Source organism: Sphaerodactylus townsendi, linkage group LG11, assembly GCF_021028975.2.
Source record: "Sphaerodactylus townsendi isolate TG3544 linkage group LG11, MPM_Stown_v2.3, whole genome shotgun sequence".
In the NCBI taxonomy this organism is placed as follows: domain Eukaryota; kingdom Metazoa; phylum Chordata; class Lepidosauria; order Squamata; family Sphaerodactylidae; genus Sphaerodactylus; species Sphaerodactylus townsendi.
In genome coordinates this window covers 6707675-6726112 of record NC_059435.1, presented here as the reverse complement: position 1 = coordinate 6726112, position 18438 = coordinate 6707675, and the positions used below count along the sequence as shown (strand labels likewise).

The 18438-nt window shown below is 46.5% G+C and overlaps 1 protein-coding gene across 1 annotated transcript; it reads left to right on the top strand.

The window, feature by feature from the left end:
* Positions 1-661: 661 nt before the first annotated feature.
* On the top strand, positions 662-15061 carry BAG1 (BAG cochaperone 1). Its single transcript, XM_048510752.1, has 7 exons — positions 662-877; positions 3294-3422; positions 7248-7330; positions 8776-8889; positions 10592-10699; positions 14019-14081; positions 14750-15061. Exons 1-7 carry the CDS (start codon positions 829-831, stop codon positions 14837-14839), a joined length of 636 nt encoding a protein of 211 aa, XP_048366709.1. The 5' UTR covers positions 662-828; the 3' UTR covers positions 14840-15061.
* Positions 15062-18438: the final 3377 nt, after the last annotated feature.

Sequence of the window (18438 nt, the reverse complement as noted above, 5' to 3'; positions counted from 1 at the left end):
TAGGAGGTTAAGAGCTCGTGTATCTAATCTGGAGGAACCGGGTTTGATTCCCCGCTCTGCCGCCTGAGCTGTGGAGGCTTCTCTGGGGAATTCAGATTAGCCTGTGCACTCCCACACACGCCAGCTGGGTGACCTTGGGCTAGTCACAGTTCTTCGGAGCTCTCTCAGCCCCACCTACCTCACAGGGTGTTTGTTGTGAGGGGGGGAAGGGCAAGGAGCTTGTAAGGCCCTTTGAGTCTCCTGCAGGAGAGAAAGGGGGGATATAAATCCAAACTCCTCCTCCTCCTCCTCTTCTTCTTCTTCTTCTTCTTCTTCTTCTTCTTCTTCTTCTGTGTAGTTCTTTTGTAAAGGCAGCCTCATGCACATCTTTCTTGCACATCTTTAATCATTGCAGAGGCCTCTGCGTGTGCCTGAGTGGGAAATGAATGGTATGATTATATCACCTGTGTATTTTGCATTGGACATCAGTGAGGGAAAGGACTTGTTTTTGGGACCTGGGGGTGCTTTCATCCTTCAGCTGCCAGGTGGGAATGGGATTTCCAGCCAGCTGGAGGTTGGCATCCCAAGACGGGGGGGGGGGGGGCGGGCATCCCCACGGCCAGCCTCCTGCACACGTGTCTATTCGCCCCCGAGGAAGCTGGGCTGGTGCTCCGCGCGCCTCCCCGCCCTGCCGCAGAAAGGGGCGGCGGCCCTCCCGAGGCCTCCCTCAGCGCGGGCCCTGCCGAGCGGCCGCCTCTTTCTCCGCCCGGGGCTGGCCGCGGCTTCCGGCCGGGGAGGAAGCGCCGCTGCGGGGCGGCGGGCTGAGGCGGAGCCAGGGAGGGAGGCGGCATGGCCGGGCCCGGCGGGAAGGAGGCCCTGACGGTCACCGTCACCTACGGTAAGGCCCCGCCTGCGCGGGCGCTGCCTCAGGGGGGGCCCGGGCCTACGCGGGGGCGCGGCCTCCCCGCTCGCGCGGCGGCAGCGGGGCCTCTGAGCGCGTGCAGAGGGCGGCCTGGAGGGGAGGGGCAGCTTAGAACCTTACGGGGAGGCGGGGTGAGCACCCGGGCCTGCCCGCCCGGCATGCGGACCCGTGTCCTAGGTTGCGTGTGAGCACGCGTGCACGCGTGTCGGGCGTCGCTCCTGGACTGCCCCCCCCCCCCCAGCTTGGATTCCTCGCCCTGTCACTGAAGCTCTCTAGCCTACCTGGCAGTGTTGTTGGGAGGGTCACCCGGAGGCGAGGAGAACAGTGGGAGCCGCTGGGGGTGGAAGGAGAGGCGGGTTGCCAATCTCGGGGTGGCTCCTGGAGATCTCCCGGGCTTGCATCCCATCTTGGGCTCAGATCTGCACCTTGCACAGAGGCTACCTGGGTGACCTTGGTCCAGTGCTGCGCTCTCAGCCTAACCTTGGATTGCAATGAATGGCACCCAAGTCGAACAGGTTAAGTGCTATGAGTACCTCGGCCGTTCATTCTCCTATAACTGTGGTGGCGAACCTTGTGGCACTCCAGATGCTATGGACTACAATTCCCATCAGCCCCTGCCAGCTTGGCCAATTGGCCATGCTGGCAGGGGCTGATGGGAATGGTAGTCCATAACATCTGGAGTGCCAAAGGTTCGCCACCATGGCTCTATGCCAATAAAGGCTTGCTTGATTCTGCTTGATTCTAACCTTGGATTGGGCTCCGCCGATTATGGCTGTTGGATGAGGGATGTGCGTAAACCAGCATGTGCAGACTGGAGAGGGTGTGTGTGTGCCAAGATGGCAGCCACTCACTCATAAACCCCCAATCTACCCAGAGCCATTCATATACTCCAGTGGCCAACCTCAAGGTGGCATCTGGAGATTCCCCCAGAATTATAACGTGATCGATAGACAGTCAAGATCAGTTTCACTGGAGAAAACGGCTACTTTGGACTCTGCACGAAGTTGCCCTGCGGAGGTACCTTCCTCACTCCCACATCTCCAGGTACTTCACAACCTGGAGTTGGCAGCACTCCAGTAAATCCCCCCACTCCCCATCCATGTTTGTCCTTGTCTTTAACAGAACTGGACCAAGGTCACCCAGCTAGTTTCTGTGCAAGGTGCAAATTTGAACCTGGGTCTCTCAGATTTTATCTGAGCATTCTAACAGACACAGGGGTCACCTGGGGGGTGGGGGTGAGGCAGACCATTTTGTGTCTGTTAAGAGTGCTCAGATAAAATCTGAAGAGACCCAGGTTCAAATCTGTACCTTGCACAGAAACTAGCTGGGTGACCTTGGTCCAGTGCTGTGCTCTCAGCCTGACCTATTTCACAGGGTTGTTGTGAGGATAAAACAGGAGAAGAAAGCAAACAGAAGTTGCTTTTGGTTTTCAAATAAAGTAAAGGAATACAGTTTGCTGTGAATCTCACTGGGTTGGATCTAGTAATCTTACAGCAGAAGGGGCTCGTGGATGTGGATCTTTTGCTTGTTCCTCTTCGCACTCTCCCTCAAATGAAAGTTGATAGGTGGGGCTGTTGGACCCTTGGGGTCTAATAGGCATGTGGGCCTCTCTGTCTACCAAGTTGAAATGAAGGAAGAGAACACTTTCCTCAACTCAGACCTTCCTCTTCCCACACGGGTACTAGTCCCCTGGTGTCCCACAGTTCTGGAAATCAGCTTTTCAAGGATCAGAAAGGACTGGGAAGGGAAGGGGAGGGAAGGAAGGAAGGAAGGAAGGAAGAGCCCTGATCCTTGCCCCAATGGATATCTGGATCCAACCCAATCCTTCTCAGCCTAACCTACCTCATGGGACAACACATGAGGCTAAAATGGAAAGGAGAACTACACTCATTCTCTTAGAGCAGTGTTTCCCAACCTTTTCGAGGTCAGGGTACCCTTGACCTCACTCTTCATATCTCACGGTACCCCTGCCGCCACCCTCCACCTTCCCCTCCCATTGCCCCTGCTTGCCACACACCCCACCTTCCCCTCCCAGGGTGAAGGGAAGCACTGGGGGGTGGGGGGTGGTGGCTGCTGACCTTGTGGCAGGCCCCGCCCCATGGGCCAGCTCCATGTCCTTGCTGGTGCCGGTGGGAGAGACCACAAAAATGAGGGGGGCTCACGGCACCCCAGGGTACCAGGGAACCCTGGTTGAGAATGGCTGTCTTAGAGGGAGAACAGAATTAAAAAGCGCTGAGTAAATAATTAGGCCGCAGCTGCGGAGTTCTTGTCTGTCTGGCTGCTGTTCCGAGCCCTGGGACAGGCCAGCTGAAAGGGTTAATCTCAGTGCAGACTGGTTCGGCCCACAATCTGAATTATTTTAATATATATATATATATATAATGGCTTTCAGGTAGTGAAAAGCATAATCTCCAGATTGCTTCTCAAGAAGAAGATAGCCAGCCGACAGTACGTGATATGGCTCTCTTAATCGAACAAGTCACCGGAGTTCCACTTTCTTTTCAGAAACTGATATATAAAGGTATGTAACATTTGAATATTTATTTATTTTTTAAAAATCATTTATTTAGTTTTCAACAAAAAAATATAAAGATGAAAATAATGGTACATACAACGTTAATGTTTCTGGGAACATATAACAAAAAACCATTCTATAACATTGGAGATACAACCTATGATTCCTATTTCTTTGTTGTTCTTTTATCTCCTTTTTCTTAAGAATCTCGTTTTGTTCCCTTAACAAAGTATATATTAATTACAGTCATTATGAAAGGTAAGAATAACATATTAAGTATATGAAAAGAAAAGAAAAGGTACACTAAAATAAAGACAAGATTCTATTGGCCTTCACCTATGTATAACATTTTTGTCTTTACTTGTACCTACGTACTTTTCTTTATTAAATAGAGAGAAAATAAAGATTGTGAGGTAAGAGAAGAATAGAGTTATAGAAGTGAACCCTCAAACCCTCCCCCTGGTGAATATTTATTTATTTAGCCCATCTGTAGCTCTCCTTTCTCACGGAGACTCAAGGTGGGTTGCAAAGTCTCCTGCATGTATAGTCTTCTATGTTAAAGTATTAAATATCCATATGTGAAGGATCCTTTGACACCACATAAACAGGGTGGAGACTGATTTATCTTGCAAACAGTTAACAGCAATATTTTTATTTCGTTTCCAGAATAAATTGTGAAACATTTAAAACTGCAAAATATGTACCGTGCAAGGAAAGGCTGTGGCTCAGTGGCAGAGCATCTGCTTGGCCTGGGGAAGGTCACAGCTTCAATCCCCGGCATCTCCAGTTACAAAGGACCAGGGAGCAGACAGTGTGAAAAGACCTCTGCCTTAGACCCTGCGGAGCCACTGCCGGTCTGAGTAGGCAATACTCATGGATGAAGGGCCGGAATCAGCATAGGCCGCAGGGGTAGCCAACCTATGGCGCTCCAGATGTTCATGGACTACAATTACCATCAGCTCCAATTGGCCATGCTGGCAGGGGCTGATGGGAATTGTAGTCCACGAACATCTGGAGCGCCATAGGTTGGCCACCCCTGGTAGGGGTGTGTTCATGCATGTGTTAATTCTATAGAAAAAGATAGCTGTGCACTGTTAATTCCTCTAGCTTTGGGTTTGATTCCCAGCTCTGCCACTTGAGTTGTGGAGGCTTATCTGAGGAATTCAGATTAGCCTGTACACTCCCACGTACTCCAGCTGGGTGACCTTGGGCTAGTCACAGCTTTTCGGAGCTCTCTCAGCCCCACCTACCTCACAGGGTGTTTGTTGTGAGGGGGGAAGGGCAAGGAGCTTGTCAGCCCCTTTGAGTCTCCTACAGGAGAGAAAGGGGGGATATAAATCCAAACTACTCCTCCTCCTCTTCTTCCTCTTCCTCTTCTTCTTCTTCTTCTTCTTCTTCTTCTTCTTCTTCTTCTTCTTCTTCTTCTTATTATTATTATTATTATTAATTGGTAGTTTTCCATTAGCACAGTTCATATAACGATGTCCATAGCTGCCTGCTGTGGAATCACACTGGTCCATTTGTGTCCTGTTCGCCAGTGGCAGTGACTTCCCTGTGTTTCCAGTGGTGAAAGGTTTTTCCCGACATCGGCTATGCTGTCTCATTGGAGACACCAGGGATTGAACCTGGCACCTGAATGCCAGGCCGGAGCTCAACCAATGACTCGTGACTCATCCCCCACACATGTGAAGCCTCCTTGCAGAGATAAGGTCCACATAACTCAGTGTGATCTATTCTGGTGGCCCCCCGTGGATCCCTGCTTTAGCTGAAGTAGCCAGGAAATGACCCTGGGAACTTATGCACGTGGACATTGTGACCCACCGGTTATACGCTATGCCCCGACATACTCTGTCTTAGATAAAGATGTCAGAATAGTCATTGAGGTTCAGCGGTCAAGAAAATGGGATGCTTCCACATTAGAATATAGTTCCAAATGAATATGAGAATTATCATTCATTTTTACACAGTGCTTTTGTCAAAACCATTATTGAACATGGCACTTTGATACAAGAGCATTTGTAGTTCACTGAACAACTGTCACCAGTGCTGGACTTTTGCAGACTGGAAGGCCCCAGGACCCAGGCAGAGCATTCTACAACAAAGAAGGTCCAGCGTGTTGAGTTCTGTGGCAGAGGACTGTACATCCCTACTAACAGCAGTGGCATAGGAGGTTAAGAGCTCGTGTATCTAATCTGGAGGAACCGGGTTTGATTCCCAGCTCTGCCGCCTGAGCTGTGGAGGCTTATCTGCGGAATTCAGATTAGCCTGTACACTCCCATACACGCCAGCTGGGTGACCTTGGGCTAGTCACAGCTTCTCGGAGCTCTCTCAGCCCCACCTACCTCACAGGGTGTTTGTTGTGAGGGGGGAAGGGCAAGGAGATTGTAAGCCCCTTTGAGTCTCCTGCAGGAGAGAAAGGGGGGATATAAATCCAAACTCTTCTTCAAACTCTTCTTTTTCTGAGACAGTATAAATGTTTGACAGCAGTCCCAAATCTTTTCTGCAGCTCCTAACAGTCTGCAGCTCTTAACAATGGAGTTACCACGGGTCTGGCACGCTATACTTAGATGCATTCTACCTACAAGTGGCTTATTTGCCTCAGTGTCACTAAGAATTTCTTCCCCAATGTCACTGAATACTACACAAGGTAGTACTGAATAGGTCTTACATTAGGAATGTTGAGCTCGTGAGCAGCGTTCATTAGACTGAACACTGGTGCACAGACTTATTTAGAATTTTTTTTGAGGTGGCTTAAAAAGTAAAACATGATAAAGACATAAAGTGACATCGGTTAAAACCCCAAACCTTAAAAGTCTAACCACCCTCTACAAACTCTGTCGCTCAAGTTTAGGTACCATCTTGTCTCTTAAAAATAAATAAATATACATACACACATGTATGTGTGTGTTGCACGCACGTACACACACATATACATGGGGAGAGAGAAAAAGAGCAGCATGACTATTTCCCCTCTCAAGTCACAGAGACGTCAGCAGACCGGGTAGCCCATCCTCCTGTAATCACAAGCCCTCACTCACACAGTGCTATTCGACCCACTACCCCTATTTATTCATATTCCATCATACATATGTTGACTGAAATATAACCTTGTGTGTGGTTTTCTTTCCCTGACACACAGCCCACAGCGTTGATCAAAAAAAGAAGCTAGCTTTTATTCCTGGTATGACCATAACCTGACCTGGATAGGCTAGCTTGATCTCATCAGACCTCAGAAGCTAAGTATGGTCAGCCCTTCTTGTGCGACCTCCAAGAAACATTAGGATCATAATGCAAAGGCAGACTTACCTCCTGGGAGTGTCCCTTGCCTTAAAAACCCTCCATTAAACCTTTGAACAGTAGTCCTATCTCCACCACTGGGATCCTTTACTTACAAGTTGACAATTTTCATCCCACTGTAAACTCCTCTTCTCCAAAGTTTTACTCAGTCGAACCTTCTCCTTTTCCTTCTCAACTCCCCGGCTACCAACTCCTGACTGCTCTTCTGAACTGCTGTTTTCGAACTCCTCCCTCCCCAACATTATGTCAGCTCTCATTGGTTGCTGCTAGGGAGAGGCAGGACCTATCCTGGCCACCCCAGTGAGTCATAAAAAGTTCTCTGGCTAGAAGCAGACCATAATTTTCATGTACTTCTTTCAAATGAAACTTTGGAGATCCAGATCAGTTTTGAATTTTTTTTTAATCTGAAGCAGAGCGGTTAAAGTGTAAAGAAAGCATGGAGTATTTTTGACTCAGTCTTCTTGAGTATAAATAAAACGCTGTTTTAGAGTTTCTGAAATAATTGTGTGAGGTTTTTTCCCCCCTCCCTTTTAGGAAAATCTTTGAAAGAAATGGAACAGCCTTTGTCAACGTTCGGAGTTAAAAACGGTTGTAAAGTTATGCTGATTGGAAAAAGGGTACATTTTAATTTATGGTTGTTTCATGTTATGGGTGTTCAATCAGTGGTGGTTTAGAATAGGTTGACAGAAAGCTGCCAGATTAGCAATTGTTTTCTCTCTGGGGCTCGTGGGGAAACTGGTCCCTGGCTAACAGAAATCTTTCCTATTTAGTGCCCTTACTGATAAAGATAAAATAAAATGGGCCAAACAAAGGATCAATAAAACACAGAGGAATAGGAGTTACCTGTAGTCGGAGCAGAGACTATTTATTAATGTTGATTAGTTATTTATGTCAGCCAAGGGGGACAGATTTTTGCTGACAATATAGGTCAGTGGTGGCGAACCTATGGCACGGGTACCAGAGGTGGCACTCAGAGCCCTCTTTGTGGGCACGCGCAAACAGAGTGACCCCTCCCCCCACATTTAGGCTGGCCTGGGCTGCTGGGCTTGATTATTAGCATTAAACCTAAGACCAAGTTTTGGGGAAGCAGTGTAGGTAACCCTGTTAAGCGCTGTTAAACCCCACTGATTTTCATGCGAAGAACTAAAGCGCGATCCTTTACTTGGGAGTAAGCTCGGTTGCTGGCAATGGGGCTTGCTTCTGAGTAAACCCTCCTAGGGTCGTGATTCACCCTTTGGAAGAGATGCACGGTTGCTTCAAAGCAAAGCCACTGACTACCACCAAGCTTACTCCCGAGTAACGCACGCCTCAGAGCCAACCGTTTTTTCTAAACTAAAACCTCAGCATTCAGGTTAAATTGCCATGTCGGCACTTTGCAATAAATAAGTGGGTTTTGGGTCGCAGTTTGGGCACTTGGTCTCAAAAAGGTTCGCCATCACTGATATAGGTGGAGGTGGTGGTTGACTAAGCAGGGATTGTCCCTTTGGTCTTCCCTGTTCGTTGGCTGTGAGAGAAATGAGCAGAATGCGGCCACCCACTTGCCAGGAGGAGAAGCAGTGCGAGGTGGAAGTGATGTCATACTTGCTGAGTTTAAAACCAGTTGTGGCATTTGCTGGTTCTTTACAATATGAATTTAAATTCAGAAGCACCTTCAAGATTAACAAAAAGTTTGGGGGTATGAAAAATTGTTCTAAGTTGAGACAGAGGCCCGGATGTGGAACTAGAGCAAGAATGGATTTCTAACAATGAAATCCTAAACAGAGTATTATTGTTGTTGTTGTTGTTGTTGTTGTTGTTGTTGTGTTAGTTAGTTAGTTAGTTAGTTAGTTAGTTAGTTAGTTAGTTAGTTAGTTAATATACCACCCCATCCCCGAAGGGCTCTGGGCGGTGTACCCTTCTAAGCCCATTGTCTTCAATGAATTTAGACAGGTATTATTCTGCTTGGGTGAGCACTATGTTAATTATACTTTTAAAACTTTAAAAATTGAGCCTAGTCTTCTCTTATAAATATATGTAGTCTTGTGAATGTAAAAGGATATTGTCTTCTTTGAACATAATGCAGAACAGTCCTGAAGAAGAGAATGAATTAAAGAAATTAAAAGATTTGGAGAAATCAGTGGAGCAGATAGCCAAAAAAATAGAGGAAGTTAATAAAGAACTTGGAGGTATTCAGAAAGTAAGTTGTTTTAGTTGCAACATTTTACTTTCTTTGTAATTTTAATTACCGGTAATATGGCAGATGGTTGACCTGTGTTGGTATTTTTGGTGCCCTTTCTTTCAGACACTTTGCTGGCCAGAAGCAGTATATATATAGAGAGAGATGTAGAAATAAATAATTAAGATTCTGAAGGTTGGCAACAATATTTATATACCTGCTGTGTTGAGACTGCTTGTCTCATGCAGGTATATTCAATGTTGTGGTGGTGTTGGAAGGTTAGGAACGTCGGGTCCCTTCAGCTTCAGTCCAGCTTCTTCAGCTTTCATCCAGCACTGCTTCTTGGCTTAGTATATTTGAAGCCATCCTGACTCTGTCCCACCCAGACATTTTTGCTGTTTTCACCCTTTCAGAAACCAGAAGAGCTTGTTTACGTTTGCCGGAGGAAATTCTACCAGTAATCAAAAATTGTTTTGGGGCTGGTAGAAAAGTTCCAGCTACATTTGAAATGCAGGACCCCTCCGCCCCACTCCTCCCTGGAGTTTCCTTCAGTGCAGGATTATGTTAGGCTATACTGAAATGCCAATTGGAAGGTTTGTTCTGTACAGCGTTTCAACAGCAAGTCTTTTATGTCCTTTTCAATTCTTCCCTCCCCTTACACACTTCTTCACACAACGTGTGATTGGTGTTTGGGATATGCTGCCACAGGAGGTGGTGACAGCCACTAACGTGGATAGCTTTAAAAAGGGCTTGGACAGATTTATGGAGGAGAAGTCAATCTATGGCTACCAATCGTGATCCTCCTTGATCTCAGATTGCAAATGCCTTAGCAGACCAGGTGCTCGGGAGCAGCAGCCGCAGAAGGCCATTGCTTTCACATCCTACACGTGAGCTCCCAAAGACACCTGGTGGGCCACTGCAAGTAGCGGAGTGCTGGACTAGATGGATTCTGGTCTGATCCAGCTGGCTTGTTCTTATGTTCTTATGTCCTTTTTTTAAAAGAAGCAAGATAAATTAAAAGCAGAGCTCAAGAAATCCAAGATACCAGGTTGCCTTGGAGGCTAACATCATTGTGATGCCTAAGAATTTCAGCAGCGATTTTATTGACATGTGACCTGGCTGCTTTCAATTAAAATGCAAAGCTTGGATCTAGCCAGTTTTTCCCACTGTTGGAAAAGAGAGGAGGAAAACACCTCCGGCTTCCAGAAAAGGCTGTCTTCGGGTTCTTGGGACCTCTGTGGATAGATTCCATATGGCAGGAGAAGACAAAGGAGAGACAGGTGTCAGGTTTAGCTCTTCTAGAACCCCACATGTTTCCCAGTTTGCTTTGGGAGGGGATCTAGTACAAAATGCAATCACTGGTGGAGCCCCTCCTTCTCCCAAATGCTGTGTAGAATAAAGAGGGGAATTGGCTAAGCTTGAGTAAAAAAACTGCCTGGACTGAGAACCCAGATTTTTAAATATCGCATCAGAATGTTTTGTTGCTTGATGGAAAAATAAATGTGCATCCTTTGCTTATTTATACGCATTCAGTGGCGGTGGATGAATTCATTTCTTAATAAGCTGCTTTCTACGCTGGCACCCGAAGGGCATTAAATTTAATGACATTATCTTTTAACTGTGCATAATTATGCCAGACCATTCTGTATTATTGATATTACTTAGAGTGGCTGCCTTCAGTATGCTGTGAATAAATCTCTTGTGCAATCTGTTTTCCGTACAGGGTTTTTTAGCGAAGAATCTTCAAACTGAAGCTCTTAACCAGTTGGACAAGCGAATCAAGGGAACTGCTGAGCAGTTTATGAAGATTCTGGAACAGATAGATGCCATTGTGAGTGAATTGCGGGTCGCTGTGGGGAAGCTGCTGTGGTTGCCCTCAGCATCTGCTGACGGGTATGGCATTTCCTCTCCACGGACCTCCTGGTTTAGCGATAATATAAGATGGATTGAGAGATGGTCGCCTAGCAGAAGGTCTCCGATTTGAAAAGAAGGCACCTTAGGTTGCAGATATGGAGAGATCAGACAGGAGTCAACCACACTACGGCCCATAGAGGAAACAAAAGTGAAGTCCTGAGAGTGTTCATAAGTGGTCAAGCCGTTTAACCACAATTTATTGTGGCTGGTTGCCAGTTCCATTAGTTTCTTGCCAGCTGCATTTATGCAAGAGTCCTTTGACTTGCGAGCAGCGGGAAGTAGGAGGGAGGTGCAGCAGGCATCATCAAGTCCCTTGTGTGCTAGGAGAGTTAGTAGGTCAGTGCCCACTCTGGCGTTGAAATCTCTGAACAGTAGGATTTCGCTTGAGGGATAATCAGATTCAAGACCTTCAAGGAAAATGGATATTTTATCCCATATGTTCTCTAGGGGATTCTTTAGCAGACCAGGGGGGACATAGACATTGACGAAAATCAGTGGGTTGGTCCCCCAGTAGATCATAATGGCCTGAGCTACTTGGGGGAGAGACCGGAGTGCGCTGGCACTGAGTGCGGTAGATACCAGTGTGCACAGACCACCGGAAGGGCCCTGCATATTTTGGATGCTGGTAGACAGTAGGATTCATAACCCTTCATAGAATAGAATAGAATAGAATAGAATCTTTATTGGCCAAGTGTGATTGGACACACAAGGAATTTGTCTCCGGTGCATATGCTCTCAGTGTACATAAAAGAAAATACATTTGTCAAGAATCATAAGGTACAGCACTTAATGGCTTGGATAGACCAGGTTTCCTGTAGAAGGGTTGACGGGTATGGAAAATCTGTTGCTGCCGGCACTTCCAGACTCTGCAGCCTTCCCCCCGCCCCCCCTTTGTCCTTCTGATTCTTTCCTCCCTCCCCACCTTCTTTCGCCCTTCTCTCTGCTGGAATCCCACCCAATTTAAATATTAAATACTGAGGTTAGGTATAGATGTGGTAAATTTCCTGCCAAACTCTTAACACTATTCTACTCTCAATTTTAAATCTATATTTTAAATTGTAAGTTTTATCTATTTATGCTGTATTATTCTTTATCAGAGGTTGGAAACCACCCTGAGCTTGAAAGGGAAGGGCAGTGTAAAAATCTCATAAATAATAGTAATAATACCATCGACAGAATCCTCCTAAATCACCTGGGAGGTTTAATGTTACGTTGATTTTGCTCCTTTCTCGGGCTCTAGAAGAGGGGACTGGGCTTGAACGGAACCCTCAGGGCCTCTGATGCACGGGTACCTCACGTTCAAGCTTGGTTTTCTATGTTTTGTAGCAGAGCATAAAATTAGTGCGTGTTCAGCCACACTGCCCCCCCGCTGGTTTCTGTGCTTAATTCACGGTGCTCGTTTTGCCTTAAAAGGACTGAATGGCTCCGGTCCAGAATATCTGCAGAACTGCAGCCATGCATCCCAAACCTACCCTGCCTTTGAGGTCAATTCACAGAGCCTTTGGGAGGGACTATACCAGTTGTGGCGAACCTTTGGCACTCCAGATGTTATGGACTACAATTCCCATCAGCCCCTGCCAGCATGGCCAATTGGCAGGGGCTGATGGAATTGTAGTCCATAACATCTGGAGTCCCAAAGGTTCACCACCACAGGACTATACCCTTTTCCACAGAAAGAAGTAAGTGTAGTCGCAGCAGCGTGTCTCTGCACTTTGAAGTAGTTCAGATTCTCTGATAGCGTTTATAATGTTAAATGCTGCTTTCACGTCATTAGTTTCTTCACTAGTAAACATAGAATTTTGAAAAACAAATAGCATTTATATTGGCCCAGACAGCTACCCTGTTTCTCTGAAAAAAAGACATCCCCTGAGAATAAGACGTGGTAGAGGTTTTGCTGAAGTGCTAAATACAAAACATCCCCCAAAAGTAAGACGTAGCAAAGTTTTTGTTTGGAAGCATGCCTGTCGAACAGAACACCAGAGCATGCAGCTGTGGGGAGGAAAAATAAGACATCCCCTAAAAATAAGACATAGTGCATCTTTGGGAGCAAAAATTAATATAAGACACTGTCTTATTTTCGGAGAAACACGGTAGTAGCAAAACTTACTTTTCTCTATAGTTGTGCCTGCCATTTTCCTGCCTGCAACAGCATGCAGTCTACTGAATGGAGAGGAAAATGGCAGGTGCAACTATAGAGAACAGTAAGTCTTGCTGTTAACCATCTGAGGCAATATAAATGCTATTTTTTCAAAGTTCTATGTTTACTCGTGCAGGAAATAATCATTTGGACGAAAGTGGTATGTAAATACCACTATAAATACTATTGAAGAATCAGAAGTGTGTGTGGGGTGGGGGGTGGGAAATGGCAAGAGCGAGAACCCTGGGGGTCATTCCACCACGAAAAAGGTCCAGGAAGATATGGCTGTTTAATTCACACATCTCCTGAGTTCTTTTGGTGGAAAAGGGTATGGTCCTAGGTTAGGTTAGCTGGGACCTCTGGAAAAAGCTCTGGAAAAGATTTTTTAACTGCTTCTCTGTCCACCTCTTTCCCTGCTGCCACTCCCTTTTCCTAGCACGGTTGTCTTATCCAGTGGGCCTTGTCTTCTCCATTTGTGGCCAAACTACAACAGTCTCTGTTTAGTCATTTTAACTTCCAGGGAGAATTTGGACTTGATTTGAACCCACTTCTTTTTGGTCTGATAACAGAAACAGCCGTCGCCCAGCCAACCTGGTGTGTCTCTGGCCGTCCGGCACATCGCCGAGGCCTGGAGACACGCCCCCCCAGCCCTGCGCCACTGCTCTGCCGTCGCAGGGCAGGGGGGCGTGTCCCCAGGCCTCGGCGACACGCCGGACGGCCAGAGACAAGGTAAGTGACGGGTGGAAGGGGGGGGGGAGAGCTCCAAGCCGCCGTTTTTCGAAAACCTCGCTTCCCAAGCAAGGTCGGAAAACGGCAGCTTCGCGCTGGTCGGGCGGCGTGGCTGCGAAGCAGCTGCGCCCCCTGTGCGAATGGCTCCCTGGAGACGGCGCTTTTGCCGTCCCCAGGGCGCCATAATCCGCCCGTGCGGAAAGGGGCCTCTGTTTTTCTAATCATCCCCGTGGAGTGCTTTCTCTGGATTGCAATGCAGCCATAAATTGGGACATAACATTTCAACGAGGATGGTTATAGACCATCCCCTGCTTTTTTAAAGAAAAAGTAACGTAGCCTTTTGTTTTTTTGTCATTTATTTTTGCCACAGGCGCTCCCAGATAACTTCAGCGATTGCAAACAGAAGAAGAAGGGACTAGTGAAAAAGGTTCAGGTAAGGCTTGGCATGAAACATCTTGGTCTAAATGCAGAAAATTAGGATTAGAACTTCCAGACTCAGAGGGAGCGGCCTCACCTCTGGAAAAGGCCACTTCTACTAAAGCCGTGGTGGCGAACCTTTGGCACTCCAGATGTTATGGACTACGATTCCCATCAGCCTCTTCCAGCATGGCCAATTGACACTGTACTAAAGTGTCAAATAAAATTCTAGTGTTAGAGGGTTGAGTTTGGATGGCAGCTCTCAGTAATAAGACAGTCGTACTACTTAAACACAAAACAAACATATGTACGTGTTTGTCTCAAGCTATGGTTGACCCTGGCAAGTGTTTACATACCCTGAAGTAAAAGATAAAAATAGTCCCCATGCAAGCACTAGTCCGTGGTGGCGAACCTTTGGCACTCCAGATGTTATGGACTACAATATTACGTTATGGACTACAATATTACAATTATGTTATGGACTACAATATTACAGTTATGGACTACAATTGGCCATGCTGGAAGGGGCTGATGGGAATTGTAGTCCATAACATCTGGAGTGCCAAAGGTGTGTGACTAGGTCATTCCTGACCCATGGGATGATCTCACATCACAACATTCACGTGGGGAAGATTACGTTTCTACCTTCTAATCTCCTGTTTAATTCCTGAATTTTGTTTTCAGGCTTTCCTTGCACAGTGCGATACAGTGGAAGGAAGTATTGGTCAAGAAATGGACAAGCTACAGTCGAAGAACATGGCTGTGGCAGAATGAGGCATTCATTTAAGTCCCTAAAAGAAATAATTGCTCTGTGAGCAAGAAGAAGAGTTTGCTCTTGATTTTGGAGCACCCGTGTTAGTGTTCAAGATTTTATTTTAAGCAGAGTCCTGTAAAACGATTGCATGTTGGTCGTTGCTTGCTGGTTTGTGTGCACTCCTTGATGCTCTTCTTTCCATGAAAATTCTGCAGCAGTTCTTTAATATATTCCAAACCTGCCTTTGTGTGGTCAGATATGTTTCAGCTAACTAAATGTTGCATTTTACAAACCATTCGGAGCAATAACTAATATAACGATGACACTGTTGTGTGTATTGTCGAAGGCTTTCACGGCCGGAATCACTGGGGTGCTGTGTGGTTTCCGGGCTGTATGGCCGTGTTCTAGCAGCATTCTCTCCTGACGTTTCACCTGCATCTGTGGCTGGCATCTTCACGTTTCACCTGCATCTGTGGCTGGCATCTTCAGAGGATCTGATCCTCTGAAGATGCCAGCCACAGATGCAGGCGAAACGTCAGGAGAGAATGCTGCTAGAACACGGCCATACAGCCCGGAAACCACACAGCACCACACTGTTGTGTGCTTGTACATGATCTGGGATGCAGGAACGTTTTAACTGCAGCAAGGATTCTACCTGTTTTACTTTCCGAATGCTTAAGTTGGAATGTACTGTCGAGACGTCCCCTCCTTCAACTAGTGGCGGAACATCAATAAGCCTGGTTTTTAATCTTTATGTGGCCCTGATATGTGGTGCATACATTTTGCATTTTCAAGTACAATTTCCCTTAGAATGATGATGGGAATTAAGTGGGTAGTTTGTTTTGTAAAAATCCCTCGGACCATCATCAAGAATTATCAAACACTTTCAGACTTTTCAGCTGGCTTTTAAGGGCAAAGTGAAATTAATTTCTTATTCTTGTAGATAAATATTTATTGACGACAAAGCTAGTGGCAGTACATTGGCTTGTTCGGTTTACTTAAAGCTAACATTCAGGCCTGTACTAAGTCTCTCTCCTGCATGGGCCAGGCTAGCCTGATCTCATCAGATCTTGGAAGCTAAGCAGTCAGCCCTGGTTAGTTTTGGATGGGAGACCACCAAGGACGTTGCTAGGCAGAGGCAGGCAACGGCAACCCTTTTCTGTTCCAGCTCTTGCCTTGAAAACTTTACAGGGTTGCCATGAGTCAGTAGTGACTTGATGGCATTTTGCACCACCGAGTGTCTCTCAAACACTCAAAACCAGGGGTCCCCAAACTTTTTAAACGGGGCCAGTTCACGCATGGCCAGAGCCCAGCCGGGGGCCAGACCAAGTGCTGCCCGCAGGGGGGGGGGCGCCATCCATCCGCCCTCGACCCGCCCCTGGCCGAGCCCCCCACCCCCGCGGTCCCCTTCCAATCCGGCCCTGAAGCTCTGCAGCCTTTCTCCCCCCCCCTTGCCGCATTGGTACGGTCCCCTCCGGCCGCTTGGAATGAGCAGCGAGTCGCCCGCGCTTAATGCTGTTTGTAAACCTGGGGAAAAGGAGATAGAGAAGGGGGAGATCCGCTTCTGCCCAGCGGGCCGGATAAATGTCTTCCGGGGGCCTGATCTGGCCCCCGGGCCATAGTTTGGGGACCCCTGCTCAAAACCTACACTCAGCCCCTGGCCAGTGTTCTTGCCATCCTACAACCATGAATGCAATGATGCCAATGCCTGTCATCACATAGTGTCAGCGGGCACAGCATGGGGGTCACCAGATGAAGTTGAAGATCAAAGAGAACTGAGCAAAGGGGCTAGGACAGTGGTGGTGAACCTTTGGCACTCCAGATGATATGGACTACAATTCCCATCAGCCCCTGCCAGCATGGCCAATTGAACATGGCAGTGGTGGCGAACCTTTGGCACTCCAGATGTTACGGACTACAATTCCCATCAGCCCCTGCCAGCATGGCCAATTGAACATGGCAGTGGTGGCGAACCTTTGGCACTCCAGGTGTTATGGACTACAATTCCCATCAGCCCCTGCCAGCATGGCCAATTGGCCATGCTGGCGAAATGATAAGGCATCTGGAATACCAAATTCCGCCACGAGGCTGAAGCTCAAAATAAAGTAGGCAGGCATTTTTCTTTTTGGTAGCCAAGTTGCAGGAATTGGAATTTACCCAGCTGTCGGAAGAGCTTCTCCATGGCAACCCGCAGCTGTCTTTGAACAGAATGGCATACGTGCTACCCAAATAAAGTAAACACCTGCTTTTGTCACCGGCCAACAGGGATTCCACCATATTGGACTCACCCTACACCCCCCCTTTCCCCAGGTTTACTTGCTTCACTAAAATCTGTAGAAACAATAGGTGAAAAAAATCAATGGAGTCTTTTCAGTTCTGTTGCACTAGGGGAAAATGGCAATCCATTGCTGCAGAGATCTTTAAAAATGAATCTAAGCAAGATGCTAAGTTTTTCTTGTGTGATATAAAATAAGCTGTTGGTGTGTTTTGCATCCTCTTTGAATGTTGTGTAATGATGTATCTCATTGTTTCTTAAAGGTGAGATTTACACCTGTATTTCAAAGCAATAATACAATTAGTTAAAAATAGTTCCTCATGATTATCTAAAAGAATATGAGGAACTGAAAGCAGGCAAACCTAGATATTTTGTGTCATGTATGTTCTTCTATTGGAATATTCTATCAGAGACTTGCAGTTCCACATGTTATGAGAATCTTCCCTCTGTTGCCTTACAGTTTGAAATACGTGTGCTTGTATTGGGGTTGCATTCACGAGAAAGGGATTGTCTTGTATGTACATTTTTAGTGTGGATGGGTAACTACTCCACAGCAAGCGAAAGAGCTTTCAGCACTGCAGAGTAGCTTCGGATGAACATTTTCTCTGTACCGGTATTTTATTTTGCACTCACAGATGTGTTGAGTTTAAAAGGTTAAGCTGTTAAAGATGTTTGATGCACAAAGGATTCCATTGCTATCCATTTTTTTATTTTAGCGTTGCAAGTTTTTAAACTCTTCCCCACATTCCTCTAGCTGAGGCCACTGCTTTGAATTACAAATGGGAAATTGAAGTTAACACTTGACTGTTTTAATCTACAGACTAATTTGGTTGGAAAGATTGAGAGACAGGTCAACTGTGAACTAAGGTTGCTGTCACTTTTCTGTCTGCAAAATGGGACATTTTTAATTGAGTTATTTAGTATAGTTTGGCTCCAACCTGCTCTCCTTCACTTTAATGTATGTGTGGAACAACATGTTTTTTTACTTGATTACAAAGTTGGTGGATAGAAATAGCTTTGGCAGTGTCTGGATATTGAGTTATTGTGCAACAGTTATAAGTAAAGTTAAGACCACCTCTCTTTTGTTTCTGGACCAGTTAATGCATCAGTTTAGCATACTGATGTGAAATTGTTTATCTAGGTAAGAGTTTTAAGAAAGAATCCTGAAGAAGAGGCTAATTCCTGTCCTGTTGCCTCCGCTTTTTTAAGAAGAAGAAGAGTTTGGATTTATATCCCCCCTTTCTCTCCTGCAAGAGACTCAAAGGGGCTTACAATCTCCTTGCCTTTCCCCCCTCACAACAAACACCCTGTGAGGTGGGTGGGGCTGAGAGAGCTCCGAAAAGC

Bases quoted from the DNA above. Each gene is read 5' to 3' on its own strand.
- BAG1 (XM_048510752.1), top strand. From the start codon at position 829: ATGGCCGGGCCCGGCGGGAAGGAGGCCCTGACGGTCACCGTCACCTAC. The intron at 8,890-10,591 runs GTAAGTTGTTTT...TTTTCCGTACAG, and splicing joins AACTTGGAGGTATTCAGAAA to GGTTTTTTAGCGAAGAATCT. The intron at 14,082-14,749 runs GTAAGGCTTGGC...TTTTGTTTTCAG, and splicing joins GACTAGTGAAAAAGGTTCAG to GCTTTCCTTGCACAGTGCGA.